This window comes from Callospermophilus lateralis, unplaced genomic scaffold, assembly GCF_048772815.1.
Source record: "Callospermophilus lateralis isolate mCalLat2 unplaced genomic scaffold, mCalLat2.hap1 Scaffold_1353, whole genome shotgun sequence".
NCBI lineage: Eukaryota > Metazoa > Chordata > Mammalia > Rodentia > Sciuridae > Callospermophilus > Callospermophilus lateralis.
In genome coordinates, this window is record NW_027512514.1 from 107,478 (window position 1) to 123,712 (window position 16,235).

Here is a 16,235-nt window from a genome sequence, read left to right on the forward strand (position 1 = left end):
ATGAACATTTTTTCATCTATTTGTTGAATATATATATCATCTTCTGAGAAGTGTCTGTTCAGATCCTTGGCCCATTTATTGACTGGCTTGTTTTATTAGTGTTTAGCTTTTTGAGTTCTTTATATACCCTAAAGATTAGTGCTGTATCTAGTGTGTGAGGGGTTAAAATTTATTCCCAAGATGTAGACTATTTACCTCACAGATTGTTTCTTTTGCTAAGGAGAAACTTTTTAGTTTGAATCCATCCCATTTATTGAATCTTGATTTTAATTCTTGCACTAAAGGAGTCTTAAGGAAGTTGGGGCCTACTTCCACATGGAGATTAAGGCCTACTTTTTTTTCTATTAGACGCAGTTGCCGATTTTATTCCTAGGTCCTTCATTGATCCATTTTGAGTTTTGTGCATGGCGAGAGGGGGTTTAATTTCATTTCCAGTTTTCCCAGCACCATTTGTTGAAGAGGCTATCTTCTCTCCAATGCATGTTTTTGGTGCCTTTGCCTAATATAAGATAGTTATAATTTTGTGGGTTAGTCTCTGTGTCCTCTATTCAGTATAATTGTTCTACCAGTCTGTTTTTATGCCACTACCATGCTGTTTTTATTACTATTGCTCCGTAGAATAGTTTAAGATCTGGTATAGTGATGTCACCTGCTTCACTCTTCCTGCTAAGGATTCCTTTAGCTATTCTGGGTCTTTATTTTTACAGATGAATTTCATGACTGCTTTTTCTGTTTTTCTATGAGGAATGTCATTAGGATTTTAATTGGAATTGCATTCAATCTATATAGTGCTTTTGGTAGTATGGTCATTTTGATAATATTAGTTCGCCTATCCAAGAGTAAGGTAGTTCGTTCCATCTTCCAAGGTCTGCTTCTTGACAGGATTGTCTAAATCATCAGAATACAGCCTAGCCTATTAGTACTATAGCCTATGAGAGTACTATCATCTAGAACTTGAATGTCTTCCAAAGGACCACTAAAGGTTTGGTCCCCAGCTGATGGTGCTACTTAACTGCAGTGGAACCTTTTGGAGGTAGGACCCAGTGAAAGGAAGTCTGGGGGGTGTATGCTTGAAGGGGCTATTGGACACTGGCCTCTCCTCTCACTTCTCCATGGGCCATGAGGTGAGTAGCCTCTTCACCATGTGTTCCAATCATGACTTACTGCCCTAACAGGGACAAGCCACCATCGTGTAAACCTCTGAAACTGAGCCAAAATAAGTTTTTCCTCCCTATAAGTTGTTTCTCTCAGTATTTTGTTGTAGCAACAGAAAGCTAACTAACCCAAAGGGTGTCTGACGCAAAACAGAAGCCCAATTAATTATAAATAACAAACAAATAGTTCATAGAAAAAGGAACAATATTGAAAGGAAGCACAGCGTGGCAGTTAAGAAAATGGACTGGTGAACTTCTGAAGTTTCTATTCTGATTTTACCACTTGCTAGCTAGGTAGCCCAGGGCAACTTAACTACAATTTCCTCATGAACAAACCTTCAAAGGGTTACTTAGGTAAGCTAATACATGCAAAAGCATTTTACATAGTTGCCATAACATAAAAGGTGCTTGATAATTTTTAATGTCTAAAAAGGCAAATACAAGTAATGAGACTACTCTTAGGTTATTTTTCTCATATCTGAAAATATTACTAAATAAAACCAGAAAAAATTCAATATACTCTGTTCAACTTGATATCTGAAAGAACTGAAATTGAATTATCACTAATTAACCTTCCTCATTTAAGACATAATTATTTATTCCATTAAATCATAAGAAGGGTTTATTTGTGTAAGAACAATTAGAAAAGTAAAAGGTTGTAACTAATGCTTACCGTAGTAACCCTATCTCCACCATTAGTGACCTGCTTGTAATAGGGTGATCCTGAAAGAACTCTCCATGCAGAAAGGCCACAGCCAGCTGCTGTTGTTGGGCCCATGTCCGCAGTCTCACATCCACCAACCAGAAGAAGTCTAAACATGAGACAAATAGAATTGATGAACTGCAAGTGTGAACAAAATAACAGAAAAATACCAAGTACAAAAAAGTTTCTGCAAAGGAAACTAAATTATTATATATTAAGTTTAGAAAATTTCAGATAAAACAATGAAAAGAAAAACAATTGGAATGTCCCTTTCACTTGAGAAGGAAAGCCTATACATTCAAGCACCTGAAATCAGATGGTACCTGAGAAATGAAGGGAAAAACCGTCTTAAGGCTGGCAACGGCATATTGGAGAAACTGCCTGTGTCCTAACAGTAAGCATTTATAGAGTGATGACAGAGTGGCAGAGCAGTAACAGATTGGGAGTCTACAATGAGACCTCATGGCTGTGGCATGCCTACTACCTGGGAATGTTCCCAGTACTCGGGCAACAGGATGCCTAGCTGCTATAGTAACCAACTGCCAGAGGAGTCTCCCTGTAAAAGTTATCAGCTTAGGCCTTCATCTTATGCACACAGCTCCCAGGGACAAAGGAATTCGCATGCAAGACAACCACAATGTTTCACCAGTTCTGATACTCCTGCCCACTTAATAGTAACTTTAAACAATGGACCTCCTTGAGTACTGCACAAAGAACATTGTACATTGAAACTGCGGAAAAGCTGCATAGCTGCTTCTAGTTCTTTAAGTTTCATGAGTACAAAGAATAATGCTTGCATTGTCTTGAACCTGATAATGAGACATGTAAGTAAAGATTGCTGGTGTAATTTTTTGTTATTGTTGCACTGGGGATTGAACCCAGGACCTTGTGCACGCAAGGCAAGGCAAGCACTCTGCCAACTGAGCTATACCCCCAGCCCTGATGGCATAACTATTTAAGTATGCTACTCCATCAGAGAGCAGCACTCCACCTGATCCCAGCTTTACCTTCATATCTGCATGTGTAAATATTTTATAAACTTCCATCACACCTCGCCAGAGGCAAGCATTAACAGTTGTGTGGCTTCATATAGATACATGTATTAAATGACAGCAACATATGTGATGCACTGAGGGCACAACTTCAGCACATCCAAAAGAAATGACAAAGGATCCAACATGGCGACGGGCGCAGAGAGATCAAGTCTCTGACCTCTTCAGCTGCGCGGGCATAGGGAGTCGTAAACTGTCTAAAGGCTGTTTGCTCAGGATCACTAGGCAATGCTGAGCTGACGTGGATCTGGGGAGAACAGTCTGGGCCTCTCAGAACACACACCGAGCCCGATCGGCTGCGTTCAAGCTCCTGTTCACCCGCTTCTTGCAGACAAACTGCCATGACTCAGCACTAACGACCCCGCCAAAACAACTGGTCAGCCCTTCTTAATTGACAGAGGTAAAAGCCAACCGAGCCTTCATAGGCAGTGGCCACAGGATTGAAACGGGGCGTGGGAGAGACACTCAGGACCCACCCGTTGCATTAGTCACCCAGCCAAGGAAATGAACTGTCACCATTTGCATGGGATACCACCATGGCAGAGAACTGATGTCACCAAAACGCGGTGGAGGAGACAACTTCATTGAAACGAGTGGCGACAGGTGTGTAATCTCCTAGCCATCCCTCTCCACACAGTGGGGAATCCTTAAGGGCCCCTCCCAGGTCTCCCATGAGCGCAATAGTCAGACTGAGGGAATCAGGAGTGGCGCGGAACTCCCAGCTACCGCTCCCACCAGTGCTGACAACTGAGGTCTCTTGCACCAGCTACCAGGGGCGTGGCTACCGGAGGGCAAGCAAAATTCGCTGGGGGTTCTCAGCCCGAAGCTCTACAAACTTAGGGTCTGAGGGAATGGCAGACAGGGAAAGTGTGCCGAGGCATTCATGAAAACGGGGATCCCAGGAGCAGATCTGGCTGTAGCCAGTATTGTGGTGAGCATCACAGGTGAGCGGGGCCTGGCTTGAGGAAACACAAGAGAAGGTCCTAGGCACTCAGGATTGGAGACCCGCTCAGTCTGGGAGGAAGAGCTGCTGCACAGTGATTGGTTCCCACCTACTGAGAGAAGCTTAGCCCAGTGGGCACAGCTCCACCTACTGGAAGAGAAGTTAATCAAACTCTAAGACTGCATTTATCAATTTTTTTTAAATTTGGGTTTTTTTCTTTTCATTTTCATTTTCATTTTCATTTTTTAAATTTTATTTTAATTTTTTTATTTTATTATTTTTAATTTTAATTCATTTTTTTATTTTCTATTTTTTTTCTTTTGTCTTTTCTTTTCAGTTTTCTTATTCCCCCTTCCTTGAATTCTACCTGCTCACTCTCATTCTCTTTAGTGACTACTTCCCTTCCCTTCTAATATCTTTCCTCCGAAGCATCAAACAAATTTTTAAGAGTAAACAGTAACTCAGCAGTCAAACAGAACAAGAAGTAACAAGAGCAGCATGAAAAAGCAAGGAAGAAAAGGAGTACAAACAATGAAGGACACCCTAAGTATTCAGGAGGACCTAGAGTCATCAGAAAAATGGTCATATAAAGAACTCAAGAAATACCTTAGACAGATGCAATGGAACCTTAAAGAGGATACGAGACAACAAATTCAAACAGTGAAAGAACACATTGAAAATGAATTACATAAACAGATAAAAGAAGTTAAGCATCTTTATCAGGAGATAGAGATAATAAAAAAAAATCAAACAATAATTCTAGACATGAAGGAAACTATAAACCAAATTAAAAACTCAAATGAGAGTATCACTAACAGAGTGAAACAAGTAGAAGCCAGAACATCAGATAATGAAGACAAAATATATCATCTTGAAAACAGTCTAGCCAACTCAGAAAGGCTGGTAAAAAAATCACGAGAAAAACATCCAAGAGATACGGGATAACATTTAAAAAACCAAACTTACAAGTCATTGGGATAGAGGAAGGTATAGAGATTCAAACCAAGGGAATGAGTAACCTGCTGAATGAAATAATTACAGAAAACTTTCCAGAAATAAAAAAGGAAATGGATATACAAATGGTAGATGCATACAGGACACTGAGCACACAAAATCACAGTAGACCAACGCCAAGACACATTGTTATGAAGATATCCAATATACAGAAGAAAATATTAAAAGCTACAAGAGAAAGGAGGCAGATTACATTCAGGGGTAAACCAATAAGGTTAACAACGGATTTTTCATCACAGACGCTGAAAGCAAGAAGATCCTGGAACAACGTATTTGAAACACTGAAAGACAATGGATGCCAACCAAGAATTCTGTATCCAGCAAAATTAAGTTTCAGGTACAACAACAAAATAAAAATCTTTCATGATAAACAAAAGTTAAAAGAATTTGCAGCCAGAAAACCAGCATTGCAAAGCATCTTGGGCAAAACACTACACGAGGAAGAAATGAAAAACAATAACCATAACCATCAGTGGGGAGTGCCTCGGTAAAGAGAGGGCAGGGGAAAAGCTAATCATGGAGAAACAAACTAAATTTAAAAAAAAAAGGTAAATAATCAAACATGGCTGGAAGTACAAACCATATATCAATAGTAACTCTAAACGTTAATGGCTTAAACTCTCCAATAAAGCAACATAGTCTGGTAACATGGATTAAAAAAACAAATCCAACAATATGCTGCCTCCAGGAGACACATCTGATTGGAAAAGACATACACAGGCTGAAGGTGAAAGGTTGGGAAAAAATATACCACGCACACGGTCCTCGTAAGCAAGCAGGGATGGCCATCCTCATATCGAATAAAATCGACTTCAAGACTAAGTTAATCAAAAGGGATAATGAAGGACATTATATACTGTTAAAAGGAACCATTCACCAACAAGATGTAACAATTATCAATATTTATGCAAACAATGGTGCTGCGACGTTCATAAAACAAATTCTCCTCAAGTTCAAGAATCAAATAGACCACAACACAATAATTATGGGTGACTTCAACACACCTCTCTCACCATTGGACAGATCCTCCAAACAAAAGTTGAATAAAGAAACTATAAAACTTAATATCACAATCCATAACCTAGACTTAACTGATATATAGAATATATCAACCATCATCAAGTGGATATACTTTTTTCTCAGCAGCACATGGATCCTTCTCAAAAATAGACCATATATTATGCCATAGGGCAACCCTCAGTAAATATAAAGGGGTGGAGATAATACCATGCATTTTATCTGATCATAATGGAATGAAACTGGAAATCAATGATAAAAGGAAAAATCCTACATCACATGGAAAAATGAACAATGTGTTACTGAATGATCAATGGGTTACAGAAGACAAAGGAGGAAATCAAAAAATTCTTAGAGATAAATGAAAATACAGACACAACATATCGAAATCTATGGGACACAATGAAAGCAGCTTTAAGAGGGAAATTCATTGCCTGGAGGTCATTCCTCAAAAAGAAAAAAACAAATGAGCTCACACTTCATCTCAAAGCCCTAGAAAAGGAAGAGCAAAACAGCAAATGTAGCAGAAGGCAAGAAATAATTAAAATCAGAGCGGAAATCAACGAAATTGAAACAAAAGAAACTATTGAAAAATTAACAAAACTAAAAGTTGGTTCTTCAAAAAAATAAACAAGATTGACAGACCCTTAGCCATGCTAAGGAAGAGAAGAAGAGAGAAATCAAATTACTAACATACGGGATGAAAAAGGCAATATCACAACAGATGCTACAGAAATAAAGACAATTAGAAATTATTTTGAAACACTATTTCCAATAAAACAGAAGATAGTGAAGACATCGATAAATTTCTTAAGTCATATGATTTGCCCAGACTGAGTCAGGAGGATACACACAATTTGAACAGACCAATATCAATGGATGAAATAGAAGAAGCAATCAAAAGACTATCAACCAAGAATAGCCCAGGACCAGATGGGTATACAGCGGAGTTTTACAAAACCTTTAAAGAACAATTAATACCAATACTTTTCAAGTTATTTCAGGAAATAGAAAAAGAGGGAGCTCTTCCAAATTCATTCTATGAGGCCAACATCACCCTGATTCTGAAACCAGACAAAGACACCTCAAAGAAAGAAAACTACAGACCAATATCTCTGATGAATCTAGATGCAAAAATCCTCAGTAAAATTCTGGCGAATCGGAATCAAAGGCACATCAAAGAAATTGTGCACCATGATCAAGTAGGATTCATCCCTGGGATGCAAGGATGGTCCAATATACGGAAATCAATAAATGTTATTCACCACATCAATAAACTTAAAGAACCATATGATGATCGATATTTGCAGAAAAAGCATTCGACAAAGTACAGCATCCCTTTATGTTCAAAACATTAGAAAAACACGATGTTTTTGATAACTTAGTACAGCAGCCACAGAAAACTAAAATATACCTTGTTTCATTCCCAGTCCCAAAACACAGAAGATCTATCAGACTCAGTCCAACAGCTCTTCTCACACTTGATCATTTAATTTCTAATTAAAAAAACCTAATCTCTAACATGTACTTTTAAGTCTAAAAATTTTTAAGCTACATAAAATCCTGTTGAGTTTAACCAGAAAGCTTTGCAAAACTCAAAATCCATGAAGTCATTTAAATGAACTTTAATCACAGAAACACAACTTGAGCCTTCACTAATAGCTTTTTTCCTATTGTTTTATTATATAGACCTCTTACAACTTTACCCCAGCAAATGGAAAATAGCAAATTATGAGATGACAGCTTGAAACAACCTGTTTAGGTTGTTTCTAATCTAGGCAAATCCTTAGCACAAAAACAATTAACCTGTTGCCAAGGACAAAAGATTTTGGTCCAAAGTCAAGCTAATAGTGCAATTATTACTTGGCCATAGCACTCATTCTGTTCAAATAGATGACTGCTACAATAGTTATTTCCCTAATTTTATGTAGTACAGATAAAGTTATACTATCCCTCTAACCTAACTACCAATTTAGACAAAACAGATGAAGAAAAATATCGTAAACACTAAAAAGACACAACAAATCTATAAGTTAGAAACATACAAAAATCAATGATGTGGTTTCTTAAGAACTCATACAGCAAGAAAGCAGAAGAGAGGGAAAACAGAAAGATCAGTCATCTCGGCAAGCACAGGCTGGTATCTGGAGATGTAGGCAATTATTTTTCTCCGAATATAATAATGGTATCATTCGGTAGAGTCCTTATTTTGTAGAAATACTGAAGTGTTTACAAATAAAACATGTTGTCCAGGATTTACTTCAAAATAGTTCAGGTGAAGGGATATCTGGGATGAAGATGAAATGAGACAGGCCATGAGCTGCTGAAAATTCAATGGTAAGTCTAGAGCTCTACAAGAATCCTACTCTATTTGTATGTGCTTCAAATTTTCCATAAAGAAATTTTTCCCAGAAGTCTAGTTACTAGGATGAACTCTGAATAGAAAACGGGTAACTGAATATTTGTAGTTCCAATTTAATCATAATATTTTCAAAGGAAAAAATATGATTTATAAAACAGCGTTAAAAACCAGTAACTTATAATAAAAATTACACTAAGGGATGGGCATGGTGGCACACACCTATAATCCCAGCGGCTCAGGAAGCCAAGACAGGAGGATCGCAAATTCAAAGCCAGCCTCAGCAATGGCAAGGCACTAAGCAACGCAGTGAGACCCTGTCTATAAATAAAATAGGGCTGGGGATGCAGTTCAGTGGTTCAGTGCCCCAAGTTCAATCCCTGGTACCAAAAAAAAAAAAAAAAAAACCCACCACTAAGAATACTCAACAAATCCCCCCAAAAGGCCATAACAAAACATTTCTTTGATAACTAAAATAAGTACCCTCTGATCAATTGCAACATATATATTAAAAATATGTATACTATGTTGAATATTTTAATGTATTCAATACATAATTTCTATTATGTTAATTGTATTTATAACAATATGAAACTCTTATTGACTGACTACTGAAGGAGTTAGAGGGGTAAAAATTCAGATCCCATATCTCCTGGTCTTGGTCCTGGAGGATACTTCCTCTCCATGAATTTTGACAAATGACTGCATAGGTTAAATTGGCTACTACAGATAAGCTCACTGAGAACAGAAGAGATTCAGTACCTGCTTCGCACTATTTTTGTTTTTTTATTGGTTGTTCAAGGCATTAAAGCTCATGACATATCATCTTTCATACATTTGATTCAAGTGGGTTACGAACTCCCATTTTTACCCCAAATACAAGTTGCAGAATCACATCAGTTACACGTCCATATTTTTATATAATGCCATATTAGTGACTGTTGAATTCTGCTACCTTTCCTATCTCCTACTATCCCCCCTTCCCCTCCCATCTTCCCTCTCTACCCCATCTGCTGTTGTTCAATTCTCTCCCTTGTTCCCACCCCCCTTTCCCCTCACAACCTCTTATGTAATTTTGTGTAACAATGAGGTTCTCCTTCCATTTCCATGCAATTTCCCTTCTCTCTCCCTTTCCCTCTCACCACTCGTCTCTGTTTAATGTTAATCTTTTCCTCATGCTCTTCCTCCCTGCTCTGTTCTTAGTTGCTCTCTTTATATCAAAGAAGACATTTGGCATTTGTTTTTTAATGACTGGCTAGCTTCACTTAGCATAATCTGCTCTAATGCCATACATTTCCCTGCGAATTCCATGATTTTGTCATTTTTTAATGCAGACTAATACTCCATTGTGTATAAATGCCATTTTTTTAATCCATTCATCTATTGAAGGGCATCTAGGTTGGTTCCACAGTCTAGCTATTGTGAATTGTGCTGCTATGATCATTGATGTGGCAGTATCCCTATAGTACGCTCTTTTTAAGGTCCTCAGGGAATAGTCCGAGAAGTGTGATAGCTGGATCAAACTGGTGGTTCCATTCCCAGCTTTCCCAGGAATCTCCATACTGCTTTCCAAATTGGCCGCACCAATTTGCAGTCCCACCAGCAATGTACAAGTGTGCTCTTTTCCCCACATCCTCGCCACCACTATTTTTATTTTAGTCACCTTTTTCACTGCTATGACTACAGGATCTGACCAGAACAAGTATAGGGGCAGAAACGTTTGAGGACTCAATAGTTTCAGAGGTCTTAGTCCATTAAAAGCTGGCTCCCTTTCTCCGGGTTCAAGATGAGACTGAACATCTTGGTAGAGTGTGTGGCAGAGGGCAGCAGCTCACATCATGGTGACCAAGAAGCAGAGAAACTCCACCCACATACAAATACACAAAGAGACTATGCCCTAGTTCCCACCTCCTCCACCCACACTCTACCACTTCAGTTACCCCTCAGTTAATCCCCATCACGGGATAAATGTACCGACTAGGTTAAGATTCTCACAACCCAATCATTTTTCCTCTGAATTATCTTACATTGTCTCACGTGACCTTTTGGGGGACAACTCACATCCAAAACCCTTTCCTCCATACCAGACTGAAGAATAAGTAGAAAAGCAAGCAGAATGATAACCCTAATCATGTGTTGTTCCCCACTGAGAGGGGAGCTTTGGGACACAAGCAGTTCAGCATTCCACATGCATTAGAAGAATGCACATGTGCACATATGCAAGCAGGCTTGCCTGTTCACATGTTTCAAGGGAAGGACATTGAAATGACTCCACATACCCACAGAACAAGTAACTAGTAACTATTGTGTGCAATGCAGCTAACAGAGAGCTATGAGCAATACACACGCTCTGCATTCCAAAGCTCACTAAGAGGGCAAAGAGCGAAGAGCCAGGGGAAGCATGGAATTAAGTGGCATAGATGACAATTGGTAGGTGATAAGCCCGTTTCAGTCTATTGAAGGATTTTCTTCAGTTATACATGCCATGGAAGATCAACCTCAATTCAAGGCATCAATTTAATCCATTTGTTTTCAAGACTCACAATGTTGGCTAAAGCTAACTTACAAATGATTAATAAAAGCAGGCTAGCCGTGATGCTTGGCCAAGCAAATAAACATTCTCCAACGTGTTCGCAGTGTTTGTAAGAGGCTTCCAGGGCAACAACGCAGTGGCCAGTGAAGAATTAAGTTCCATCGGTAAAACTATGCAATTTACATCAAGTCAGACAATGGAAATGAGAAGACAGGCGTCTCGGGCCCAACATAATATACTCAATAGATGTTTTACAAGCGACTCAAAAGTTGAGTCTCCAACTTTCTCCTTCAGCAGCACAGAGTGAAGGTACTATAGAGACTGTCATGGTTTGGTTTGGATATGAAGTGTTCCTCCCCCCTCCCGAAAGTGCCTGTTTCAATGCAGGAATGTGACTGGATTAGAACTATAACCTAATCAGTCCATCTCAGTTTGAAAAGGCTAGGTGTTAACTGTGGACAGGGGGACCTGGCTAGAGGTGAGTCACTGAGTTTGTGCCTGGAAGGCTGCATCTTCCCTATGGCCCTTTACCCCCATCTATTTCCTGATCCTGCCATGAGCAGAGTAGCTTTCCTAAGCTAGGCCCCTCCCCCATGATGTGCTGCCTCATCTGGGGCCAAGAACAATGGAGTTGGCCATCTGAACTGCGGCCTCTGGAACTATGAGCCCCAAATAAACTTGCCTTCTTCTAAGTTGTTCTTGTCAGGTATTTCGGTCACAGCATTGAAAGGCTGATTAAAAGAGACCCCCATCTTTTCTCTCGCCAGGTTTCAGCACATGAGGTGGGAAGGAAAGGAGCACAGCAACGGGGGTAGGAGGCAAGAGTCACATCATTAAAGAGGGCACCAGAAAATGTTTAGCCAAGAATGCCATAAGAGCATCAAGAAAGTGCTTGTGAGAGATGTATGAGAACATGAGTGAAGACACAAGAGAACACCTTCTCCTTTGGACTGTCGATACCTTCAGGCTGACAGTTCCTCTTAATGGAAATCTCAAGCAGTTTCAAAGAAAATCCTATCCGAATATTTTACAGAACTGAACAAACCAATTTAATGAAATTAGGCAAACAAGATTCGCCTGAGAGAATGTCAACTCAGTCCCCACTGATCAGTCTTTCCCTTGCTGAGCTAGCCTTTGTGCACCTTGACCTAGAAAAATTTTCCTGCCCTTGCATTATTAAGACATTCTCCTCGAAACTGACTGTATTAAAAATTAACCGTATTAACCTGGCGAGAGAAAAGATGGCTATCTCTTTTAATCAGCCTTTCAATGCTGTGACTTCAATCTATAACAAGTAACAAGTCATATTCAGGAGAAATTATCCATAACATATAAAATAGCATGTTAGTAGGGAGAATTTATAAAATCTTCCATCAGTTCAAAAGAAAAATGTAGAATAAGGAGAAATCCAAAGGACAATAATACAGATTAACTTAACAAAGAGCTACACCAACTATCCTGTAGAATGTTTAGGGACAATGCAACTCTTAATATACTACTAATGAGTTTGCATTGAGAATGAAGATGTTTAGAACAATAACAGTGTTTATGAACTCAACTAGATTGCATTTACAGTGTAAAGATGGCAAATGTAACTAATCGAAAGGTCACACATCAAAATCATCATAGCTACCTGTAGAGAAGACCAAGACAAAGGAATGGAGCAGAAAATTGTAGTTATCTCTCATTTATAGATCTTCATGTGTGAATCCACCTAGATGCACACACATCTGAGGTAAAAAAAGATTTGTAAATTTTATGTAGTAGGTACTTAGGTATATTTTTTTAATTTCAAAAAAGAATTAGAAATGCTGTGTCTCACATTAGGTACATAAACTTCTGAAGTTAATGATGTCCAGAAGACAAAAATTTAATAAGTAGGCTTTAACACTGTATCAACCCACAAGTCTAGTCAAATACTAAAAAAAGGAAATTAGCATATATTTTGCTGTGACATTGGAGGTTGTTTATACATTAATGGTTAAACCTTAAGCATTTTCTGGCTTACTACTGAAATAACTGATAGATTTCGGTAGAAATTAAGTGCAGAAACACAGTAAGAAAGCAATTCATATTGTGAATATTATTTGCTACTGCATTAAGTTCTTCCACCAGAATATATATTACATTTTGAACTATACTGAATATTAAAGTGCTAAATTTCAGAATCACATTGATTGAGGCAATTTGAGGGGGGTGCATAACAGGGTATTGAACCCAGGGTCACTTAACCACTAAGTGATATCTCCAGCCCTTATTTTTATTTTGAGTTAGCATCCTACTAAATTACATGGGGCCTCACTAAGTAACTGAGGCTGGTTTAAACTTGCAATCCTCCTGCCTCAGCCTCCCGAGTTGCTGGGATTATAAGTATACACCACCATGCTCGTATAATTATTTCTATTCTTAATCATCATGTAGACAAAACAATTTCTAGAGTATCAATTAAATTCTCTATACTAAAGTACATGATATGTAGGAAGTAACAAAACTATTTACCGAAAACAAACAAAACAGGAAAAAAAGTAATTATCTTTCCCTAAAATCTTCAACCTCACATTCTGTGGAAAACAGCAAGAAATATTGTAAGTCTAGAAATGAGGGGTAACAAGTTACAATATCTTTGAAAAAAAAATTAACTATAATCTTGAAACACTTCTTTCCCTCCCTTAGTAGTTACTATACACCAACTATGTACAAAGCCATGAAGAAATTGAAGAAATACTCTAATAGATCATTTCTAATTCTCCTTGGAATCAGTTTTCAATGTAACTCTCATCTTCCATAGTTCACCAGTTTCAAGTGGCATGCTGCTCAGGTGGCAGAGTCTTTGACATATACTCACACACGGGAATGAACATGAGCCTGGCTCATTATAGGTGAACTAACTAGGAACCACTGACCACAGCTGCATAGGACCTCTGCAGCAACCTCTGTAGTATGTACAAAAACAGCCTGCAAGGCATATTAACTGCACGGAAGAAGTCAAGAAAGGCTTCACTGGGAAGCACTAGTGAAGGGTTCACTCATTAAACAATTTCCCAGACAAAGGGTGAAGTAAGAAACACTAAGCCAAGAGAACATGAACAGGAACAAGAGCTGAGGCAATAAATGGTGTGTTCGGAGAGTATAAGAAACACTTTTGTTAATTCCCACATATCATGTACTTTAGTGTAGAGAATTTGATTCTCTAGCAGTTTTAATTTATGTCTATATGAAGCAGCAGCGAGAACAGAACAGAAAGTTCAGATAGGTCCTTTGCAACACATACATCTTGCTCATTTTCTGGGCATTTATGTTCTGTCTTTTTTGATATAACAGCTACTTATCCTCATCTCTAAACTTGAAGCCATTTTGAGGGAGGGACTGTGTCCAGTTCATCTTTGTATCCTTTAAAACATTTATTACTGATGTTCCACTCAAGTAGCATTTATCTGGGCACTATGTGAAAAGAAATATAGCTACACAAAGATAAGACAATCCTTGTCCTTGGCTTAACTTCTCTAGGCTTCACATTTCCCATCCAAGAAATGAAGGAACTGAACCAAATGATAGATGAAGTCCGTTTTAGTGCTGATACTCTACAAATCCAAAACTCAAAGCAGAAACATAGGTATCAGGGAACAAGAATAACCTGATGGAGAACAAGCACGCACGCACACAAAATTGAATTAAATGATCCAGAATAAGAGACTAGAGAAGAACAGGAGACAGTAACACATAGGTGGTCAAAGCTGAGAAAAGTACAGACAGGATGCAAGTCTGTAAGCATGTTACAGTAATGGAATGAAAGTTACACTAAAAATTGACTCCAAGAAAAGTTAGGAATAATTTATTAAGACTTTTCAACTTAATAACTCTTGAAAGAATCTGCCATCTAGTGGCTTAAAACTCCTTCAAACCAAGGAAGTAAGTTCAAAATAATTTCTGTATATTCTATCCAATGACCAGCATGCTTAGGTCATACAATAGGGAAAAAAAATGAAAGGAAAACATACTCCAGGTCCCCAAATTTTGGGGTTGGTTTATGGCTCAGTGATACAGCACTCGCCTGGCATGTGTGAGACCCTGGGTTAGATCCCCACCACCACAAAGGAGAGAAAAAAGCTTAAACACGAGATTGGTCAAAGTAAGAGCTCAAATGTTATCTAGTATCTCAGAGCTAGAAGCCATTCTCTTTTGGAAAAGCAAATATTCCTAATTCATTTTAGTATATCCTAAGCATTCTTTACTACATAAAGTCCAGCCAGTTTGACATTTTAAAATTCTACTTACATTTATTAAAGAATAAGAAAATAAAACCCTGACCCTTTAAGTAGCCATTCTGGAATCACCAGGCTTAACATAAACCTCTGGGCCACTCCTCTAGAGCCTGATTCAGGGTAAGCAGAGGGTGGAATCAAAGCCTCTGAATTTCTATAGCATCCCCAGTGATCTTCAAGCACCATGCTTTGAGATCTGCTGCTTCATAGTACTCTTGAATATATTATGAGCTTTAGAAGACATTTCATTAAGGAGTCAAATTATGAAGCATTTAACTATTTAATCAATATGTGCTTATAGATGTTCATAGAAAGCTGATTAAATGAGTAATTATTAAAACAAGGGAATTTTTTTTGGACTCCTTAGTTCAACAAAATATTTTCCTAGCAACTTGATAATTGAGCATTCAGTACACTTAAAATGAGTAGTGACTGGCTAACAATTTCTTAAAATTTAGAATTTACAATCAAAAAGTATGGAAAAAAATGAAAGCTCATTACTCCTTTCTTTGCACCACCTAAGCAGAGCTAAATCACTTATTCTGAGATGGCATAGACTTGCGATCAGCAAATGAGTTCTCAAAAATGGGTCATAAATATTTCAAGCTTTGTGGGCCACCCCACCTCTTTAAAAACTATTCGTTTATGGTATAAATAAAAACATACAGCATTTAAAATGTGGCTATGTTCCTATAAAACTTTAAGGGTACCGAGATTTGAATTTCGTATAATTTTCATGTGTCATAAAATATGTGTTGTTTTTCAAGTGACTAAAAAATGCAAAATTTATTCTTAGAAACAGACTGGGCTAACAGTCTACAGGTGTCTCTTTTCAGAGAAAGGCTCCCTAGGCATGGAATCAACGACATGAGTTTACCCCCTAATACACCATCATAGTTTCATAAGCCATTGGGAATTTCAGTTTCTCCAAACACAACAGCAGTTGTGATACCATGTCGCAGAACTGATGACTGAGATTTAGCACATATAAGCATCTGGTGAACAATAAAGGCTCCGATTTTCAGTTAAAATCTTAGATCAATGTATAATTGATTTCTTGAAGTTAAGGAGTGTTTAAGTTTTGCAAGGTACTGTGCCAACACGAGAAGGTAATATAATGCTATAAGAGAGCCACCATTTCCCTGCCCTCATGAAGTTTATAATGTTGTGGGTTAAGACTAATTTAAGCCAAGAAAAG

At 38.1% G+C, this 16,235-nt stretch overlaps 1 protein-coding gene across 1 annotated transcript in view; it reads right to left on the reverse strand.

Moving 5' to 3' along the window:
• Positions 1-16,235, reverse strand: part of LOC143388716 (NBAS subunit of NRZ tethering complex-like) — a 171,228-nt gene that overhangs the window by 107,325 nt on the left and 47,668 nt on the right. Inside the window, 1 exon segment of the mRNA XM_077108094.1 lies at positions 1,828-1,966. Within this exon segment, the coding sequence (XP_076964209.1) occupies positions 1,828-1,966 (139 nt within the window).